This window comes from Leucopleurus acutus (genome assembly GCF_964270905.1).
Source record: "Leucopleurus acutus genome assembly, chromosome: 10".
Classification (NCBI taxonomy): Eukaryota; Metazoa; Chordata; class Mammalia; order Artiodactyla; family Delphinidae; genus Leucopleurus; species Leucopleurus acutus.
In genome coordinates, this window is record NC_139153.1 from 82,270,810 (window position 1) to 82,292,255 (window position 21,446).

At 51.1% G+C, this 21,446-nt stretch overlaps 2 protein-coding genes and 1 pseudogene across 3 annotated transcripts in view; 2 read left to right on the top strand and 1 right to left on the bottom strand.

Annotated features, from left to right (window-relative positions):
* Positions 1–21,446, top strand: part of LOC309967657 (MHC class I polypeptide-related sequence B-like) — a 117,215-nt pseudogene that overhangs the window by 24,912 nt on the left and 70,857 nt on the right. The gene's annotated exons all lie outside the window — the stretch shown is intronic.
* POU5F1 (POU class 5 homeobox 1) lies at positions 11,369–16,095 on the top strand (the record flags this gene model as incomplete). Its single annotated transcript, XM_082847176.1, is given in 6 exon segments — positions 11,369–11,772; positions 11,774–11,777; positions 14,730–14,850; positions 15,120–15,250; positions 15,568–15,726; positions 15,829–16,095. Coding segments are annotated over 6 exon segments (1,086 nt in total).
* On the bottom strand, positions 18,299–20,647 carry TCF19 (transcription factor 19; the record flags this gene model as incomplete). Its single annotated transcript, XM_082847354.1, has 3 exons — positions 20,403–20,647; positions 18,801–19,356; positions 18,299–18,539 (listed from the first exon to the last, which is right to left on the bottom strand). The coding sequence occupies exons 1-3, from the start codon at positions 20,638–20,640 to the stop codon at positions 18,299–18,301; spliced, it is 1,035 nt and encodes a 344-aa protein (XP_082703480.1). The 5' UTR covers positions 20,641–20,647.

Sequence of the window (21,446 nt, forward strand, 5' to 3'; positions counted from 1 at the left end):
ACAGGCACATGAGAACATGCTCAATGTCATTAATCATCAGGGAAATGCAAACAAAACCACAATGAGACATCACCTCACACTGTCAGAATGGCTATCATCAATAAGACAACAAACAATAAATTTTATTGGTGCGGATGTGGAGAAAAGGCAACCCTCGTGCACCGTTGGTAGGAATGTAAATTGGTACAGCTACTGTGGAAAACAGTGTAGAGGTTCCTAAAGAAACTAAAAATAGAACAACTATATGATCCAGCAATTCCACTCCTGGGTATATATCTGAAGAAAACAAAAACACTAATTTGAAAAGATATATGTGCCCCTATGTTCATAGCAGCATTATTTATAATAACCAAGATATGGAAGTAATCTAGGTATCCATCAACAGATGAACGGATAAAGAAGATGTGATGTATATATACAATGGAATATTATTCAGCCATAAAAAGAATGGAAGTTTGCCATTTGCAACAACATGGATGGACCTGGAGGGTACTATCCTTAATGAAATAAACCAGACAGGGCTTCCCTGGTGGCGCAGTGGTTGAGAGTCCGCCTGCCGATGCAGGGGACACGGGTTCGTGCCCTGGTCTGGGAAGATCCCACATGCCGCGGAGTGGCTGGGCCTGTGAGCCATGGCCATTGAGCCTGCGCGTCCGGAGCCTGTGCACTGCAACGGGAGAGGCCACAACAGTGAGAGGCCCGCAAACCACTAAATAAATAAATAAATAAACCAGACAAAGAAAGACAAATACTGTATGTTTTTACTTATATGTGGAATCTGAAAATAAAACAAACAAATGACTATAATAACAGAAAACAGAAAGAGACTCATAGATACAGAGAACAAACTAGTGGTTACCAGTGGGGAGAGGAGTAGAGGGAGGGGCAAGATAGGGGCACGGGATTAAGAGGTACAAACGACTAGGTATAAAATAAATAATATAGGGACTTCCCTGGTGGTCCAGTGGTTAAGACTCCGTGCTCCCTATGCAGGGGGCAGAAGTTCGATCCCTGGTGGGGGAACTAAGATCCCAGGTACCATGCGGCAAGGGCTAAAAAAAAGGAGGATATAAGGATGAACTGTACAGCACAGGGAAGATAGCCAATATTTTATAACAACTTTAAATGGAATATATTCTATAAAATATTGAATCACTATGTTTTACACCTGAAACTAATATAATATTATAAGTCAACTATACTTCAATAACAAAAATTAGAGGAAAACAGTGAGGGGCTAAGGAGTAGAGAAGGACAATTTATTCTCGGAGCCTATTTTGGGAAGAGAAGAAGTGAGCCTAAAGGGAGAAATTTCTGGAAAAGGAGCCAATGATAACAGGAGTTATGTCTAACTAACAATGTGTTTTAAAATATCTACAGTTTTCTTTTCTTTTCTTTTCTTTTTTTTAGGGGGAGAGGTATTACCTTTAGTCCTCTAAGATAGGCACTATTTCCTCATTTTATACATGAGAAAAGTAAAGCTCAGAGACTTAAAACCAAGGCATTATATCTCATAAGAATCATCAATGAGGTGCTTGTTAAAAATAGATTATTGGGTCCCACCCAAACCTCCTGAGTCAGGCTCTAGAGAGGAAAGGCCTAGGAAACAAACAGCCCAGGTGATTCTTAGGCTCTGGCAAGTTGAGGAGCACTGTCCTCAAACCTCCTATCTCTCTGTTCCCCTGCTAGATAGAAGGGAATAACCAGGGGGTCAAAGGGAGGCCAAGGAAGAAGCTTTGAAGAAGAAAAGGGATGGCCCCGTTAGGGCAGCACAGCCCATAGATGAGTGTGCAGGGTGTGTGTGTGCATTGTGGATTGGCCCACCATCCTCTGAGTAAGAGTCAGAGGTCATCTCTGAAATAAAGGGGTGCAGTAGAGTGCAGACGGTTTGAGGCCAGGGCAAGGCTTTAATGCCACTGGTGTATGGAGCAGAAGGGGTCGCGAGTCTTCCCTTGAGAGTGAACAGTCTCAGGAAGACACTGGGACGTGGAACAGCAGCAGGAGGAGAGATGCTCGAACATTCCTGGTCCAAGAGTGAAGGCAGGGAGTGGTGGGAGATGAGGGTGAAGTAAGCCTTTGAGGGGCCTTGTTTAGTCTGCTAAGGAGCTTGGAAGTCATCCTGAGAATGAAAGGGAATCCTTGAAGGAGCAGCAGAGAGCTATGCAGTCAGACACATATTTCCAGATTGATTACCCTGATTATATCAAGGAAGATGGATTTTAAATGGTTAAGACGGGAGGGAAGGAGGCCAATTGGAAAGACTCTGGCTATAAACCAAACAAGCAATGCTATGGGTTGGTTTGATGAGGATAGAGAGGAATGCCCAGATTTGAGGAATGGGAAGTTAAAAATGGGCAGAGCTTGGTAATGGTTTGAAACTGGAAGGTGTTGAGGTAGGCAGCAGTCCAGTATAAGCGCCCATGTAAAGCACACCTGCCTATTGTTTGGGAATAGCCAGTTCTGCTATAGAAGACAAGAAGACAAATGGGACAGATGAAATTTATAAAGGTAAGCACATTGGAAATCTGTGAGACACGTTAGACGTCCATAAGTATGTATCAATAGAACACGTATTTGTGTGAACTGAGGTAGAAAGAGAAGGAGGGGGACTTCCCTGGAGGCCTAGTGGTGAAGACTGTGCTTCCAGTGCAGGGGCCGTGGGTTCAGTCGCTGGGGAACTAAGATCCCACATGCCATGGGGCCAAAAAAAGAAAGAAAAAGAGGGCTTCCCTGGTGGTGCGGTGGTTAAGAATCCACCTGCCAATGCAGGGGACACAGGTTCAAGTCCTGGTCCAGGAAGATCCCACATGCCACAGAGCAACTAAGCCCATGCACCACACTAGTGAGCCTGCATGAGGGAGGGAGGGAGGGAGGGAGGGAGGGAGGGAGGGAGGGAGGGACCAAAGTAGGCACTAAATACTCATGAGCCCTAAAACATATGAGGCATCTGAGGCTATCAGTATGCATAACCCAGAATTCAGGCTGCAAGAGCCTTCCACCCAATATGAACCTGATCTTAAATGTGTTAACCTCCCCTCATCACTTTCCCTTGCTCCTCATGGTGTGTTTTACCTTTATTTAATAAACCATGTGGTTCAAGCATCTTAGTTTGGTCTGTGAGCCTTTTTGTTCCACGACCGCTGGATAGCTTCACGGTACTGTACCAGGAGGCCACTGTGACATAAGTTAATTTCCCACACTACAACCCAGTTCTGACTTAAGCAAGCAGATAGGTCGGATGGTGATGCCACCTACCAGGAATGTAGGATGAGGGCCAGATTATTCCCTGGTGGGGGCTAAGAGGATATCCTTAGTTTAGATATGTTGAATTTAAGGTGATGTAGGACATTCTGTCAAGACGGCCAATAGGTGGTTGGGTACACTGATGTGAAGTGCAAGGATTTGGACAGTGGAGTCATTACTATCTAAAACTATGAGCCTGGATGAGATCCTGCAGGGCAGCAAGAGTTTCCCTTCCCATTGTTCACTCCCCATGCCCCTTACTCACTCTTTTGCTGTCCTAATGATAGTCCTACCTCCTCACCTTCTTACAGGTGGAATCATCTCCCCAAAAAAGTGCCCACTAGAGATAACCCATTCCCACCATTTCTTTTCCCCTCAGCAACCTATTCTCTGCGCTACAGCTTCATCACTGCTTCCCAGCCTAGCCCTGAGCAAGCCCATTACGAATTCTCAAGCTCGCGGATGACCAGTCTTTCTAATGGTACTGCAAGGAGGGCAGGTGGGCAGAGTTCCAGGCATCCTGGTCTGAAGCCAGGGACCTAGGGGTTTGGGAAAAGCTGATTCTCAAAATGAAGGCCAAAGCCCAGTACCTTGTTATCAAATAAGAAGCATCGTGGAGCAGAAGAATCAGAGCCAAGGTGATGGGGAGTGAAGGGAAGAGCTCACAGCAGTCCTAAAGATATGGAGTTGTTCATTCATTATCGTTAAACTAATATTTATTAAACTCGAAGCCAGGCACCCTGCTGAGCACTCTGGATACAGCACCCTTCACTGATGCTGCCTCCTCCTGGGGGGTTTCATCCCTGACTCCAGACCCTAGTGTGTACCTGATGGTGCCCAAAAGATTGGATATTGAGTATTGGGTATTGGAAAGGGTAGGACTTAAGTATAAGACTCCTACCTTTCTCCAGTCAGGGAACAGGGCTAGAGAGTTCTCCGTTGTCTCAAGAACCCCAGGACTTCCCTTCAGGTGAAAAAAAAAAAAATTGTATCCAAGTTTTTCAAATCCAGGGTCTGGGAAATAAATGGCCTTTCTGACATAGCCACCTCCCCATCTCCACCAGTATTTATAGGAACCCTGGAAACCAGGTCAGGGTCCCAAGAGAAGTATATTTCTAACCTACATTTTTTTTTTTTCATCTAGCAATATCTGAGGGTCTAGTAAATGCTGTTCATGGTGCTTTACCCATAATAAACATTACAATAGCAGCTACTGGGACTTCCCTGGTGGTCCAATGGCTAAGCTTCGGAGCTCCCAATGCAGGGGGCCCAGGTTCGATCCCTCATCAGGGAGCTAGATCCCACATGCCACAAGTAAAAGACCCTGCATGCCACAACTAAAAAAGATCTGCATGCCACAATGAAGATTGAATATCCTGAGTGCCACAACTAAGACCCAGCGTGGCCAAATAAGTAAATAAATATTAAAAAAATAAATAGCAGCTACTAGTTCTTGAATTCTTATTGGCAGGTATGACATTAACACTGGCATGCATTATATCATTTGATCACTATTGTTATCTCCAACTCCCAGATGAGGAAGTTGAGGCTTAGAGAGGTCCAGTTACATTTGCTATGGACAATATATCTAATAGTGGCATTTAGATCTGGGATTTAAACATGTTGCTCTGTAAGGCATACGGTTAATATGGTTAATAATATGGTAGTAACATTTTTTTTTGCATAGTTTTTTTTTTGTGTGTGTGGTACGCGGGCCTCTCACTGTTGTGGCCTCTCCCATTGCAGAGCACAGGCTCCGCACGTGCAGGCCCAGCGACCATGACTCACGGGCCCAGCCGCTCCGCGGCATGTGGGATCTTCCCGGGCCAGGTCATGAACCTGTGTCCCCTGCATCAGCAGGCGGACTCTCAACCACTGTGCCACCAGGGAAGCCCCGGTAGTAACATTTTTTTAAAAATATTTATTTAGGCTGTGCTGGATCTTAGTTACGGCATGGGGGATCTTCGTTGCGGCATGCGGGCTCATTCATAGCTGTGGCACATAGACTTCTTAGTTGTGGCATGTGAACTCTTAGTTGTGTCATGCATGTGAGATCTAGTTCCCCGACCAGGGATCGAACCTGGGCCCCCTGCACTGGGAGCGCGGAGTCTTACTCATTGGACCAGCAGGGAAATCCCCAGTAGTAACACTTTTGGAGACAGGTGGATACTACTTTTCGTGATGATCATTTCATAATGTACGCAAATGTCAAATCACCATGTAGTACACTTGAAACTAATATAATACTGTATGTGAACTATACTTCAATTAAAAAAGCTTGGTGAGGCTTCCCTGGTGGTCCAGCGGTTAAGACTCTGCGCTTCCACTGCGCGGGTTCTATCCCTGGTCAGGGAAGTCCTGCATGGGCAAGGTGCGGCCAAAAACAAAGAAACAAACAAAACCCCATGATGCTGGGCACAGGGCATGGGTCCCTGCATTCAGGAGGGCTCAGTGTGCTCAGTACCATGACTGTGGCATGAGCAGGGCATGATGGGAGCAAAGGAGGGAGCCGCTTGCCGCAGGGCATGAAGGGTGGGGTGCAGCATAACTTTGGTGGGGATGTGCATGACCGGGAAGATATGTCTTGGAGAATGAGTGAAGGTTTATCAGCCGAGGAAGGGAATTCCAGGCATTTTGGGAAGTGGTGGGAGTGGAGGTAGAGAAAACTAATGTTTTCTTCTCCTTTGGAGTTCTGGGACTTCGGCATTTCAGAGTCACACGACTTGCTTGGGAATCAGAGCACCTGGGGACACTGGCAATACAACTCTGATGGCCAGGACTCCCTTCTCAGTACACTTGAGTCTTTCAATTCCAGCAAAAGCAAGCTAGGAAAAAACGGAACTACAGATGGAGAGAAGTGAGAAGAGTAATCCTTCTTGACCAAGAGCTGCCTCCACCATTTCAGGAAATACCTGGAAGCTGGGGTGGGGCCCCAGCCTGCAGCCTGTGATAGGAATGATAGGTGGGGACTGAGCAGTGTGGAAGGTGAAGGGGCTGAGGGCATGGCGGGGAGGGATGAGGGAGCAGACCTCTATTGCATTAAATGTGTCCTTCGTGAGCACAGTTTTTTGTTTGTTTGTTTGGCCACACCGCGTGGCATGTAAGATCTTCCCAGACCAGGGATCGAACCCGTGCCCCCTGCATTTGAAGTGCAGAGTCTTAACCGCTGTACCAGCGGGGAAGTCCGTGCATTATCTTTGTTCTACATGAGCACAGTTCTGTTGCTAACCAGCCTAGCCACTGGCCTTGCCTTCTCTCACACATATTTGGTCAATCCATTCTCCACTTGGTGTTCAAGTTCTGGCCCAGGGCTTAGCACCCCAGGGTACTCAGGGCGGGGTGTGACCGACAGTCACCATGGAATGTGGTGTGAATGGTGCCTGGGTGGCAGCCCAGGCCCTGTTGTGGAGGATGCATGGCAGTGTGGCAAGACCAGAGGTGGCAAGTCCCCCCTGGTCTAGGAGTCTCTAGGTCTCCTTTGCCACCACTCCTCCCTGTCCCACTGGCCCTCTCAGTGCGTGTGCCTCTCTACAAAGCCCCCTAGAAGAGAGCCCATCCCAACATGCAGGGCCCATGGCTTCTGTCCTCTGGTGTCCAGCTGTCCCTGAAGCCTGGGTCTTTGGGACCTCAAGCCATCTGATCCCAGTGGGATGGGACTGCTTAGAGCCAGCAGTCCACTGAGATGCCCTTTGACACAGCAGAGGTTTCCTGTCTGGTGGCATCCCAGTCCAATGCTGGGTCTCTGCAGGACCTCAGATGAGCAGACAGGGTAGCCCAGGGAAACGGTGGGGGAGCCAGGCTCGTCTGTCAGTGCCTCACATGCCCACACCTTTCAGAGCCTCCTGGTACTAAGCAACACACACCCACCCCTGTCTGGATCTTCTTTGGGCTCCTGGCCTCTGGAGTGGTCACTGTGGGAGCTGTAGGCACCTTCCTCTGGAAGAAGTGGCAGAAGGGCAGGGCAGCAGGTATGCTCAGAATTTTAGAACTGTGTTTCTTTTTCTTTTTTTAGCTGCGGCATGCATGTGGGATCTAGTTCCCCGACCAGGGCTTGAACCCAGGCCCCCTGCATTGGGAGCGCAGAGTCTTACCCATTGGACAACCAGGGAAGTCCCGACAGGTTTTGCTTTCTTTTTTTTTTTTTAGAATTTTAGAGCTGGAAGCGGCCTTAAGGATCATCTGGTTTCCCTCTCTCTGGGAGGCTGAGGTCCAAGAGCAGTGATTTAGAGAAAAGCAACTGAGGAGGGAATATGAAAAATATGAAAAGAAGGAGTAGGTTAGGATTTCCGTTTCCTCTCTAGCCTTTGTACACACACACACACACACACACACACACACACACACACACACACACACACACACACACACGAAGTTTTACTTCCTGAAGTATGTTCTTATAAGTTCCCAAACACCAAAACCAAATCAAAACTGGCCTCCCAAACTCATCAAACAAATCTTGATCAAACTCGAGGGGAAACTCTGCTAGATTTCCCAGGAAGGCTGCTGGGAGATGGGGGTGCGGGGCGGGAAAGCCTGTGCCAGCATCTCACTGAGTCCCTCCTCTCCCACCCCTCCAACCCCAATTTCTCTTCACAGGCGTGCAGAGAGAGATTGCTAGTCCCATGACAACTAAATGGCGAGGATAGAGAAGAGGGTGTATGGGAGAGGGGCAGCACTTTTATGTCTGAGCTGGAAGGAAATTTAGGGCTCATTTGGTCCAATTCTTCTTTATTAGATGAGGAAACCAAGGCATAGAAAGCGAGGCACCGTCCGCTGGGGTGTCAGATCCAGGGCCCAGGACCCTGGTCTGCAGACCCTTGGTTTATTCCTGACCTCTTCTCCTGGCTTCCCCTCCCTCTTGCTTTCACCTCTCTATCCCCCTACAGACTACAAGCAGAGAGCTGACTCCTAGATTTGAGGTAACAGTACCTGGATTTGGGAAAAGAAGATTTCAGTTTGCAGACCTCGCAGGAGAGATCATAGGGTCAGTTGTTGAGAAGAAGGAGTGTGGTTTACGGTGAGCAGTGGAAAATGTGTAAATTGAGATTAAGGGAGATATTCTCCCAAAGTGGGCAAAGCCTGAATCCTTCTCTCCTCAGCCTTCCATTCTTTCCCTTTCTTCTGCCTTCAGATTGACAGTAGCCAGAAGCCAAAATAAGGGGTTTGCTACCCTGGTGTAGAGCAAGTCTCCGTTGGTCCCCATGAGCCATTTCAGCTGGTTTTCCCAACAGAACAGTGAGGGGATGGCTGGGCCGACAGCAGCAAGGCCACCATCGCACCTCCTAGCAACCATGCCAGGCCAGCCACACCTGGCAGGGAGTGGTGGCCCTCACCTGCCCTCCCTGGGTCATGCTCTACAACCAGATACTTGCGTTTGTCTTTATGTAGGACCTTGACATTGCATTATAATAAAGGTGTATGCGGAGAGTTTGTGAGGCCAGTCCTAAATTGGTTTCGGGGACTTGAAGCTGTTTAGTGACTCCCTAAGACCCAGGAGAGTGGAGGAGCCAGGTCTGATGACCTAACCCCGCTTCCAGTCTCCTCTGGGCCTGCACAGAGCTGGCCCGGGCAGGGGCTGGCTAGGACTGCAGACAAACTTAACTTTCCATTAAGGTTTTGGGTCAGGCTCCAGGCAACACCTGACTGATCTGGCTCAGATCTCTGGCTACAAGCCAGCCAGGCAGCCGGGCACCCTCCCCTCCTCTGTCTCTCCCTCTGGAATGGGACTCTTGCCACCTAGAGCAACTATTGATTGAAATCTAAAAAACAGAGGTTGTTGTTGAGTGGGGGGAAAAGGGGAAGGTGTTTTAGGGGCCGCTGGGAAGACAGGGGTACAGGGGCTCTCTGGACCACATGGGGGAAGGGGTTTCTGGGAGCCTAGAGGGCGGCGAGCCAAGAAGCACTGCTGTAGGAGATTTCCCAGGTCCGCCCATCCCCCTCCTCCGGGAGGCCGTCTTCTTGGCAGACAGCAGATAGATGCATGACAAAGGGGCTGTGATGGCTCTGTCCTGGGGGTTGGGGAGATGGCTGGGGAGGGGCCCCTCCTGGTCCAAAGCACACCTCTCCACCCCCACCGGGCCCCTTAATCTATCTGCCTTTTGGGCAGTTAGTGGTTTAGCGGTGAATACAGCTCCAGTTTCGCTGCCCTGTAGATCTTCCAACAGACCTATGGGAAGTATTGAAATGCATGCATACAATTAGTTGCCCAAAAAGTACTTAGAGATGGGCTGGAGCAGGGGCTGTGTGATATAGATTCAGAGGAGAAAAAAAACAAAAACCAAAAAAACAGGCTCAAAGGACTCCCAGATACCACCAAGTTGAAGACGGCTGGCCACAGTCAAGAGGACCCCCAGCAGGACCCCCAAGCCCCTCAGAAGGCAGACGCTGAGCAAACAACCTGAGACGGGGCTGAGATGAAGAGAGGTCTAAGTCGGCAGAGGTCCACGTCCCAGGCTCAGGATTCTGGCCTTCCAAGCTGTAGGGAGCTCTGGCCTACAGCCTTTCCGGAGGCCCCCCAGTTCACCTCGGGGCCTTCATTTAGGGCAAGTTTGGGGAGCAGACAGACAAACCTCATCCCAAGCAGACAGGCAGTCTGAAAGCTATTCTCTTGCAAACAGAATCAAGCACTATGCCTGCAGTGTGAGCCTTCAGGACAGGCCCAGAAAAACAGACCCTGTGGGAGAGCTCAGGGAAGGCTTCCTGCGCACCCCCCAAAGCCGCTCTCCACCCCCTCCTCATCTTTTCACCAGCCCCCCTACACAAAGGCCTGGGGGGCTGGGGGAGGGGTAGATGATGAGGCTGGACGCCTGAGTCCTCTAGAGGGGGACAGGAGACCTAGGTCCCAGTGGGGATCCCTGTCTGAGGCTCAGTCTTTGAGGGGATGGGGGGTTATTGCTGGAGCTCTTTTAGCTGCTCTGAGGGGGATTCCGTGTGAGGGGATTGGGGCTGGGGGGTTGTGGGGCAGGAAGCTGTCCCCAGGGGAGCCATCCAGGCCCATTCAAGGGTTGAGCACTTGTTTAGGGTTAGAGTTGCCCCCTCTGGGGACCAGGATTGTCCAGCCAAGGCCATTGTCCGGCCCCCTCCCCCCGTCCCTCCCAAGCCTCTTTGAACCTGAAGTCAGATATTTTTTTCTTCCCCCCTCCCTCCTGGGCTTTCCCCACCCAGGACCTACGGCCGGAGGCCTGGGCTGGGAGGTGGGGGAGGGAGAACAGTCAACTACGGACTAGATAATGTGGGTCTCTGAAGAGGGGGGCATGGAACTTGCTGTGCATGACCCACAGTGGGGCACCCATGAGGGGGCGTCCGATTCTTCTGTCTGGACAAAGGTTGGGAGACTCAAGACCAGTCAGTCCAGAGCCTGGCCCCTAGAAGAGAAAGGGGTTCCATCCCTGACTCCGGTAGGTGAGGGGGCTCTGAGGCCGGGAAAGTCGGGGATGGAACGGAAGCCTGTCTGGCAGTCTGCCCCTGGTGATGGGGTGGAACTTAGAAGCCTAGGCAGATAGATGGCTGCTGGGCAGCGCAGCTTTGGGGTGACTGAATCTGGCCAGTAGTCTAAATGGGAACACCTAGGCTCCTGGATTGGGGGTGCAGGACAACGGGGAGGGAGGCTGTTAAGGAATTGAGGGGTAGCCCCATCAGGACTTGACACATAAACCATTAATGTTTGAGGAGCCGAGAGGGTGGCTGGGCTCGGGTGAGGGGACGGTGCCAGGGTGTTTGGCGAGGGGTCCAGCAGCCGGGCTCCTGAAGAACGGGCAGGAGGTGTGGAAGCGATCCCAGGCAGCTCTGGTGTGTGCGGAGCGTCGGCAGGGCCGGGCGGCCTGCTGGGAGTTGGGAGTGAAGGCCCGCATGGGGGACCTGCACCAAGAGCCTCGGGATCTGGGGCCTGGAGAGGCGCCCGGCTGGAGCTGCCTGGATTTCGGCTTCCAGACACCACCGCCACCAGCCGGCAAACACCCTCCGCCTCAGTTTCTCCCACCCCCACCGTCCCCTCCCCCACCCATCCAGGGGGCGGGGCCAGAGGTCAAGGCTAGTGGGTGGGATTGGGGAGGGAGAGAGGTGTCGAGCAGTCCCTTGGAGAGCCCTCGTTTTCCTAGGCCCCCGGCTTGGGGCGCCTTCCTTCCCCATGGCGGGACACCTGGCTTCCGACTTCGCCTTCTCCCCCCCGCCGGGCGGTGGAGGCGATGGGCCGGGAGGGCCAGAGCCGGGCTGGGTTGATCCTCGGACCTGGATGAGCTTCCAGGGGCCTCCCGGTGGGTCAGGGATCGGGCCGGGGGTTGGGCCCGGCGCCGAGGTGTGGGGTCTTCCCGCGTGCCCCCCGCCCTACGACTTGTGCGGAGGGATGGCCTACTGTGCACCTCAGGTTGGAGTGGGGCTGGTGCCCCAAGGCGGCCTGGAGACCCCTCAGCCCGAGGGCGAGGCGGGAGCCGGGGTGGAGAGCAGCTCCGAGGGGGCCTCCCCGGAGCCCTGCGCCGCCCCCGCTGGCGCCGTGAAGCTGGAGAAGGAGAAGCTGGAGCCGAACCCCGAGGAGGCGAGTGAGCTGCTGGGGGCGGGCGGCGGGGCCAACCGCGCCGGCCGGGGGCGGCCACGCGACGGGAGGTGGTCGCCTGCAGCTGCCCAGGTCGCCGACCCAGGAGGGGAGCGGGCGAGGGCGGCGCCCCGGGACGCGTGTGTGGCGGCTGCAGGCCGCCCTGAGCAGGGGCCAGGTGGGAACTAGGGGCTGGAATTTAGAGAGAACCGCAGGTGAGGGCAGGGCGGCCTGGGGCAGTCGGAAGTTGGCCTTGCTTCCCCCCTCGGCCCTTGTCAAGTAGGTCCTTCCACTTCCTAGGTCTGACCTGGGTCGGGTCACTCATTACCAGCCCAGCACCAGACCCAGCTTGGGGTTGGAGCCCCTTCTTCTACCCGGATCCCTTCTTGAAAATTTGAGCTTGATCAGATCCAGGATCTCCGCCTTAGGGTTAAGTGTGGCCTGAGGGTGAAAACAGTGCTTATCCCAGGGTTATTGTTCCTGAAAGTCTAGGGTGTGACTGGTTTCTGATAGAAGCTCCTGTTTGGGCTGCGTGGATGTGTGGAGTTTGGGTTTACCCTCCATCAAGTTTAGGGCTTGTCTTCCCTTGACCTCTGCCTTGGGCCCAGTGAGTCACCGTCAGGCAGAGTGCACACCCTGACACCCCCTTGTAGAGAGCTGGAAACACCAATTTCGGCCGTAATTCCATAAGTAGTGAACAGGGGGAGAAAAGGGGAAGAAGTCATCTCCAAGCTATTCCCCAAACGTACGGTTTGCTGAGGGAATTGAAGACTTCCGCATCCAGCCCTGCTGGGGACTATTAAGGATATATCTTCTGGTCGGAGTAAGAGACAAGTGCAAGCAATTAGAGATCAAGTACTAAACCTTTAGACCTCTTCGAAGGAGGTGTGATTGGTTGCAGCTGACCGAGTAGCCCTAGACACTTTGCTCCAGGCGACGGCTGAGCCTTGAATGATAATGGCTGCCAATTGTGGTCCATTTCCTAAATGCCTGGCTGTGGGCTCAGTTTCTACATCATTATCTCATTAACCTGCACAAAATCTCCTAGGGAGGTATTATTAGCCTATTTCACAGGTCTTAACTGCTAAATGGTAAAGCTTGGATTTGAACTGGGGTTTACCTTATTTCAAATCCCCAAAATATGATTTGGAAAAGCCGAGATATGGGGACAGCTGACGTTTATAGGTTTGCGACATTGGTTGAGCAGAAGTTGGGAATGGAAGTTACCTTATTTGAGTTTGATGTGATTGATGACCCTTGAAATACTTCCCTTAGGTTTTCAGGACTGCACAGAGGCCTGGCTGCTCTTCTCCATCTTCTGGCCACTGGCCTTCATTGGAGAGCTTCAGGGCTCCATCTATCAACCTCTGCTCTGTCTACCTTTCATTCACCTCTCATCCACCCTCAAGACTCAAATATCTTCTAGACATGACCACCGCATTTTCTGTCTCCTGCTGGGATGGCTCCCTGCACTGCCCCACCCTGTCCATCTCCCAGTAGCTTAAGGCCCAGACCAGGCATCCTCATTCCTTTCACATCCTTACATCCAATCCTTTGGACACGCTGCTATCTTTACCTTGGATATACATCCTGAATCAATCACTTAGAGCCATCCTGGTCCCAGCCACCATCATTATGCTGGGATTACTGCAGTTGCCTCTTTAGTCTATGGTCAATACATCAACTGGAGTGAACATTTTAAAATGTGAGAGTCAGATCATTTCACTGCACAAAACCCTTCAGCGGCTTTCTATTCCTCTGAGTAAACCAAAGTTACGGCGGCAGCTCCAGGATCTGCTCTGCTCACCTCTGTGACCTCATCAGCTCCTCTTCTTCCCTTTCCCCAGTCCTCTCACCCTGCTCCGGCCATGCTAGTTTTGCTGCTGGCCTTGCTGCTAGCTTTGCTACTACCAGGGCCCACACACCTCAGGGCCTTTCCACTTTGCTCCTTCCTTTTGCTCAAACATCACCTCTGACTGTCTTATTTAAAATTGTCACCTTCCCCATAATTCCCTACTCTGCTTTACTTTTTTCCATAGCACTTCTAACATACTGGATAATAATTATTTCATCACAATGAAAGCCCCTTGGGGCTAGGTTTCTTTCTTTTCTTTTTTTTATTAAAAAAAATTTATCTAACTATTTGGCTGCGCCGCCAGGTCTTAGTTGTGGCACGTGGAGTCTTTTAGTTGCGGCATGCAGGCTTTTAGTTGTGGCGTGTGGGATCTAGTCCCCCGACCAGGAATGGAACCCGGGCCCCCCCTGCACTGGGAGTGTGGAGTCTCAACAGCTGGACCACCAGAGAAGTCCCTGGGGCCAGTGTTTTTGGTCTACTTTGTGTAGCCACTGGTTTGCAGAAGGTGCTCGATAAATATGTTGAATTGGTCAATGAGGATACTTTTATATTGCAAAAAGATACAGTTAAAAATAAGGGATAATCAGATTTTTAAAAACTGAGCACTAACTATATACAAAGCATGTTATTCATACCTCGTACGACGACTGTTTTGTAGTGTGTTTGTGAATGTGCATGCTTTGTCATAGTTTGTGGGACCCTCAAAGTAAGCCGGAGAGAGTATATTTGGAAAGAGAAACAGAGACATGGTGCTCTGTATCTCTACACTCAAAACTTCCTCAAACTGAGGTAATACTAGAGTCAAAAAGCTTTTGTGAGTGTTAAAGAACTAAAGGGCAGGAGCCCCCTTCATAACCCGATAGATGTTCTCATTGAGGCCTGGGCTTTTCTTTCCATTATCAAATGATGTTCTGCATCTGATGGATGTGTCACTTTCTGGGGTAAATGACATTTGTATATAGTTTATTTCTACTTGTTAGGTGGGCAGCCTGGAAGCAGAGATACTCCCATAGACTATTTATTCCTTGGGGCCCAAATGGAAGGGGGGGGGTGGCTAACTGGTATGTTTATGCTCTTACATGTCCTCTGCCTTTTAAAATGCAGTCCCAGGACATCAAAGCTCTTCAGAAAGACCTCGAACAATTTGCCAAGGTCCTAAAGCAGAAGAGGATCACCCTGGGATATACCCAGGCCGATGTGGGGCTCACCCTGGGGGTTCTCTTTGGTGAGTCTCACCTAGCATGTTCTGACCCACAGAACACAGGGACCACATCTCCCCTGGAAGGAACATCCCTGAATTTGGGCCTTTCCTCCCCACCAAGGGGGTGAGGGAAGGGTGTTTCTACCCTCTTTAGAGGTGAGGGTAGAGGGGAAAGAGATCCTGTACTCGTGTGGGATCTTGGGAGGGCAGGAAGAGGTGGCGAGCCCTGGGTCTTGGGGTCGAAAGGGCCCTGCCTGCTGCCTCACCTTGCTTCTTTCAACCCACCTCCCCAGGGAAGGTGTTCAGCCAAACGACCATCTGCCGTTTTGAGGCTTTGCAGCTCAGTTTCAAGAACATGTGTAAGCTGCGGCCCCTGCTGCAGAAGTGGGTGGAGGAAGCTGACAACAACGAGAATCTGCAGGAGGTGAGGGTGGGAGGGATGCATAGGGACCTGCCTGGTCTCAGCCCGATTTCCACTGCTTCCATCCGTGGCTGGCAGCTCTCCCTCTTGGAGGCAGTGGTCCTCAATGGGATGGAATGCAGTTCCTCAGTTCTGCTGGGAGAAGGTCCAGGACCACTGGTCTAAACCCAACCTTCCGGGATCTTTCTTGTGGCCCTGGTGCCAGTCAGTGCTCCTGAGCAGCTGGCTCTCGAGTCATTGACCTTATGATGCTGCTGCTCAGCAGGTTCGAGGCTTGTCCTCCCACTTCCTTCCTTGTCATCTCCTCCCCACCTGCCCAGATATGCAAGGCAGAGACCCTCGTGCAGGCCCGGAAGAGAAAGCGGACGAGTATTGAGAACCGAGTGAGAGGCAACCTGGAGAGCATGTTCCTGCAGTGCCCAAAGCCCACCCTGCAGCAGATCAGCCACATCGCTCAGCAGCTCGGGCTTGAGAAGGATGTGAGTGCCGCTGTCCGCATCCCTGTGTGCTCCATCTCCTTCCCAGTCACACCTCCCAGAGCTTATGATCGAATGTCCCTCTCCCCTGTCTTCCTCTCCCAGGTGGTCCGAGTGTGGTTCTGCAACCGTCGCCAGAAGGGCAAACGATCAAGCAGTGACTGTTCGCAACGAGAGGATTTTGAGGCTGCTGGGTCTCCTTTCTCAGGGGGACCAGTATCCTTTCCTCTGGCGCCAGGGCCCCATTTTGGTACCCCAGGCTATGGGGGTCCTCATTTCACTACGCTGTACTCCTCAGTCCCATTTCCTGAGGGTGAGGCCTTTCCCTCGGTGTCTGTCACCACTCTGGGCTCCCCCATGCATTCAAACTGAGGTGTCTGCCCTTCCCAGGAATGGGGGCAGAGGAAGGGGGACAGCTAGGGAGAGAACCCTGGGGTTCGTACCAGGGCTTTGGGATTAAGTTCTTCATTCACTAAGAAAGGAATTGGGAACACAAAGGGTGTGGGGGCAGGGAGTTTGGGGGAACTGGTTGGAGGGAAGGTGAAGTTCAATGATGCTCTTGATTTTAATCCCCACATCACTCATCACTTTGTTCTTAAATAAAGAAGCCTGGGACCTAGTAGGTGGACACTTTTGTCTTTGGTTTATTCTCCTCTAGTTACTGAAGAGTGGATGGGGATAGTTAATAGTGGATATTAATAGCTCTCCCACCCAAATGACCCTGAGACCAAGGATGCCATTTAAACTGCCCAGAGTCACAATGTCAGAGGGAGATCTGGGATTGGATCCCAAGTTTATACGTAGAGGGCTCTTATAGGTGTGAGCTAGTTCTTAGGAGCCTGTGACCTGGGGAAATTGGAGGTGAACACCTTATTTTTGCCCAAAGGTGCAGTTATTACATAGCCCATTCCCTATTAGGAGCTGGCTTTTTGCTTTTCCCCACTCTACTCTGAAAGTCCTCAGTGGCTTTGTGCTAAAAAATCAAGTCTTTTAGGTACTCATTTCTTCTGCATATCACCGCAACCGGAAACTCTACTTTGTGCTTTCTTGATACCTGGGTCCATTTTGTTTCCACTTAAGGTTTTTGCCTACCCTGTCTGTGACTCACCAAAACTCCCACATTTTAGTCCTGCCTCTGCCACTTCCTAATTAGGGCCCTTGCTCTGGAGCCTTTCCTCAATGTGTAAGAAACTTGGGTTGGTAAGTCTAAGTAGAGGAGGAAGGGGATGGATATGCAGGTACAATAGGATAGGTCAAGATAGGGCTTTCCTAATAAGAACTACAGAAATGCTACTTTGACAGTATCTTGGCTTGGCGTACGACTCTCAGAAGAGAATCGGTGTAGCATACGTGGGTTACGTTGATACACTGGACCAGGTTGCCATCTGTTGTAGCTGCTGTCTCAGGTTTTCTCTTCTTGGTAGTACTGGTGAACCTTGTAAAAGCTCTGCCACCCTCATGAACTTGACCAAATCCCAAGTACCTTATTTTAATGGCAGTAGATCTGTTGTTTGTTGTTTGATAAATATTTATTTTGGCTGCTCCAGGTCTTAGTTGCGGCATGTGGGATCTATTAGTTGTGGCGCATGTGGGCTCTTAGTTGCGGCATGCAGACTCTTAGTTGAGGCATGCGGGGTCTTTAGTTGCGGCATGTATGCGGGATGTAGTTCCCCAACCAGGGATCGAACCCGGGCCGCCCCGCATTGGGAGCTCGGAGTCTAACCCACTGGACCACCAGGGAAGTCCCGGATCTGTTTTCTTTTAAACTAGAAACTGTAATTACCTGGATTCCTTTTTTCCTGTCTTTCCACCTCCAGCTTACCTCATATATTTGTACCTTTTCAGCGAGCAGGTTTGTATTTCTCTGCCTTGTCTGCTCATCTCCTCCCCTAAGAATCTGAATTAGTTTTCCAGACGTTACCACTCCATTCTCTCAAGAATTGGAAAGCAAGGAGTATCAGACCCACAAAGAGTAAGTACCTTGGAGTATATGAAGTTGCTCATTCTTTATTTGGAAACGGAAGCAAAGCTCTGAAAAGTCAGGTCACAGTCATGGGGATCAGCGGCAGGACTGCCCACAATGTAAGGGAGTTTGGGGCCTGTGCCCTAGGTTTTCCCAGAGATGCCTTAGGTGATGCCATCAAGAACATTTAGAACTTGCTTGTTCAAGTCTGAGGCTTATAACTTCCCAGGCATGACCTCTGCAATTGATGGGTTCTCTTTTTTTTTTTTTTTTTTTTTTTTTTTTGATGATGGGTTCTCTTGACCAGACATTCTAGTGTCCATGACAACAAGGACCTACAGCTTGTGACAAGCGGGAATTTCCAGCTCACTGGCAACTTCCTGGAGGCAGCAATATCTTTGGCAGGAAGCCATCTCTTCTGTTACCTTGGCCATGAGGGCCCGCTCCAGGCCTTGAATTGATAATCCATAGGAATGGCCCCTTCCCCTGTAGTTATTCCCTCCTAGAGAGGCAAGGGAAGAAGAGGGCATCTCTTAGGACCCATTGGCACCCCAGTGTCCACCCATGTCCTGGAGGTGCCAGCTCTGTCCTCTGGTGCTTTGGTGGTGGGCCTTAGGTCTGGATGCCTACACGACAGCCTGGGCACTGGAAGTCGGCCTCCCTGGCAGCCTGGATGCTGCAACCAACACAGGCCACATGGAACCAGATGTCACAACCATCACACTGAACCCAGGCTACTGTCTCTTCTTGGGGTAGGCAGCAACAAGGGGCTGCACAGTGCTCCCCGCCCCCAACTGCAGGGGGAGCCCTGGGGTTGCTCACTGGGTGTTTCCGAGGACGCCCACGTCGATTTCTGAAGAAAGTGACACAAAAACCAGGGTCACTGGAAACCTGCAGAAGCCTAGAACTTTCCCCTGGATAAGTGCAGAGTGAACCTATATAGATTCACTAGACTAAAGGTGAATCTGGTTAGAAGAACTAACCCAGGTCTTGTCATTCCAACCTCTGTTCCATCTCCCATCCCCATCCCCCAAGCAGAGAGCTACCTCCCAGCCTAGGGCTCTAAAAGAATCCAAAGGCAGTGAAATAACGAGACAAAGTTCTCTCCACTTACCCGCTGGGTGTCGGTGGGGTTTTCTCTACACGGAGTTTCTTCCTGGGCTCCATAAGGACTGGTGGGGGGCTCTTGGGAGCCTCTCTCTCATCATCCAGTTCCGCCAGCACGCGGTGAGCTGATTTCCTCCGGTTTCTTGGGGGTGGGACAGAAGGGGTTGTCCCCACTTCCCCAGCTGGAGTGGGAACAGGCAGGCTCTGTGGCCCACCCCCACTCCGTGAGAAGGTGAGGGGCTGGGAGTGGAGCTTGCTGAGGCTGCCAATGGAGTTGAGGATCAGCGTGGCTTTGGGGGCAGGGGAGAGGGTGCTGAGGGGGCGCTGTGGAGCCCCCTGGGAGGGCAGCATGGGCCGGAAACCAACCCCGGTTCCCTCTTCTCCCCTAGACCGTGGGGTAGTAATGGCAGCAAAATCTTGAGGTTTGACTCGGACTTGCTGAAACAAGTAGAACTCTGAGGGGCTGGTTTCTGGGGGCCCTTCAGGGCCAAAGGTCAGAAGGTCACCATCACTCAACTCCAGCCTGTGACCCCTTGGGAGTCGGACATTATTGACCAAAGTCCCTGTTGATTGTGGGGCACCAGACAAATACAGAGAACGACAAAAACAAATGACAGGTCAGAAGTGGAGAAATCTGGTCCTGTCTGGTTTTCTGGGGAACATGAGGAAGAACATGACACCTGTCATCAAATTCTCACATTCTAAATCTCTCAGCAGGTGACATCAGATGTGAAACTCCTTGTGAGTTGGGAATGAGTTTATTTTTCTTATGCCCTCTCCCAGGGCACATGGAGGGAATGAACTCCTTCCCTCAATTCACTGAGGTCCAATTCTCAGAGATGCCCACTTTCACTCAGTTCCAACTTAGTACTAATCAGCATAGCTCAGATTGGGTTCAAATCCAAGCTCCACCACTTACCAGCCATGTGACCCTGGACAAGTTAGCTTCTTTATGCCTCATTTTCCTTGTCTGTAAAGTGGGGTATTTGTGCTCACCTACATTTAATGCCCTTAAAATGTTCTTGTCTCATAATAGTAAGCACTAAATGAATGTTGGCCACTATATCCAATCCCCACAGCACTCCTCAAAAACGGACCTTACAAAGATTTACATTCTACCTAAGAGGAAACTAAGATCTAAAAAGGTGAAGTGACAGGCCTGAGTGATACTGCCAGGTGCCAGTAGCAGCACTGAGATGCGAACCCAGGCCTTCTGAGGCTGACTTAACTGCCTCCAAGTCAGGGAGTAAGACACATGTCCAGAACATTAAGACATAATTCAACATATAACTGCCCTAAGCCAAGGACAAGGTGCCTAAACAAATCTGGAAACTTAGTCAAGTCTGAGCTTGTCCCGCAGTGGCCCCAGAACAACCCCACTGATACTGCAGGCCCTGGATCTACCTCCCAGCCCCTCTAAGAGCTAAACAGGGTCAGCCCCACAGTATCTGACACTGCACATTTCTGGTGGGAAGACAGGTCTGGATGACAACCATCCATCCAAACTGATGGCGAGTTTGGGAGGCAGGCAGAGTCCCTGTGGAGACCCGGTCATTCCAGCCCAGAACTGCAACTGCCCAGGCATAAGGCTGCTCTGCTCACTCCTCACCTTGGCTGCTATGGTTCTCCAGGCTGACCCTCCAGTCGTCACCCCGGCGTTCAGCGTGCAGCTCCGCATGGACTCCAGAGATGAAGCCGGGCTCCTGCTGGGGCCGCAGGGCCACATCACAGAGATCGGCCCTGCAGCCCAAGCGGTAGGTGCAGCCAGCCCCACTTGGGGGGTGGAAGGTGTAGAGATCGCCACCCTTGCCGCCCCCTATGCGCAGCAGCTGGAAGCAAGGCAGCATGGGCGGTGCCCCCTCCAAACCACCTCTTCCACTTTAGGAATCCATCACCTTTCCCACTCACTGGGCCATGCACATCTGGCCTAAGTTCACTTTCTGTCTGATGCAAACTTGAGCTGTCCTCTGTGCAATTTCAACTTTGAGCACACTCCCTGAGTAGGGCAAATTCAGAGTGCAAGGAGCCTAGGACGCGATGCAAAATTGTCTGTCAGCAGCTTTGCAACTGAAAAGTTTGGTGAAGGTCCCAGTGTAGTGCAAAAATGAAGGCGTCTTGTGGTACGAAGCTGAATCGAATCCTCAGGCTGCTAAGTATTCCAGGAGCCTTCGATCTGTGCAAGGCAACAATACATTAGGCAGCTTCTAGGGAAATTCGAACTGTAGGTGTGGGGGTGAGGGTAGGGACTGCTTCTGTGTGGTATTAACTTGTCACCTCTGTAATTTGGAGAAGAGAAGCTTCTTCCTGTAAAACCTGCTGATCCAAATAGAGTAACCCACCTGCTAGCCCACGCCTCACTCTTCTGGCCAATCCCTCACTCAAAACTAGTTGGCTTGAACCCCAGTGGGAAGTGTATCCACTGTCACCCCTCAAAAGGCAGTGCAAACGGGTCTCTAACGTTCTCCAGCAAAGTGGATCTAAACCCTTGCTTACCGACTTCTCCGGTGGGATAAAAACAGAAGAAAGGGCTCCCGGGATGATGCAAGGCAAACCCAGCCTTTTCCCTCCCCGCCCCAGCCCAGGTTCGTATCTACCGCGCGGTGCAGTCTCGGAATGGTCCCCTCTCCAGGCAGTGCCAGCTCGGCCGGGGTTG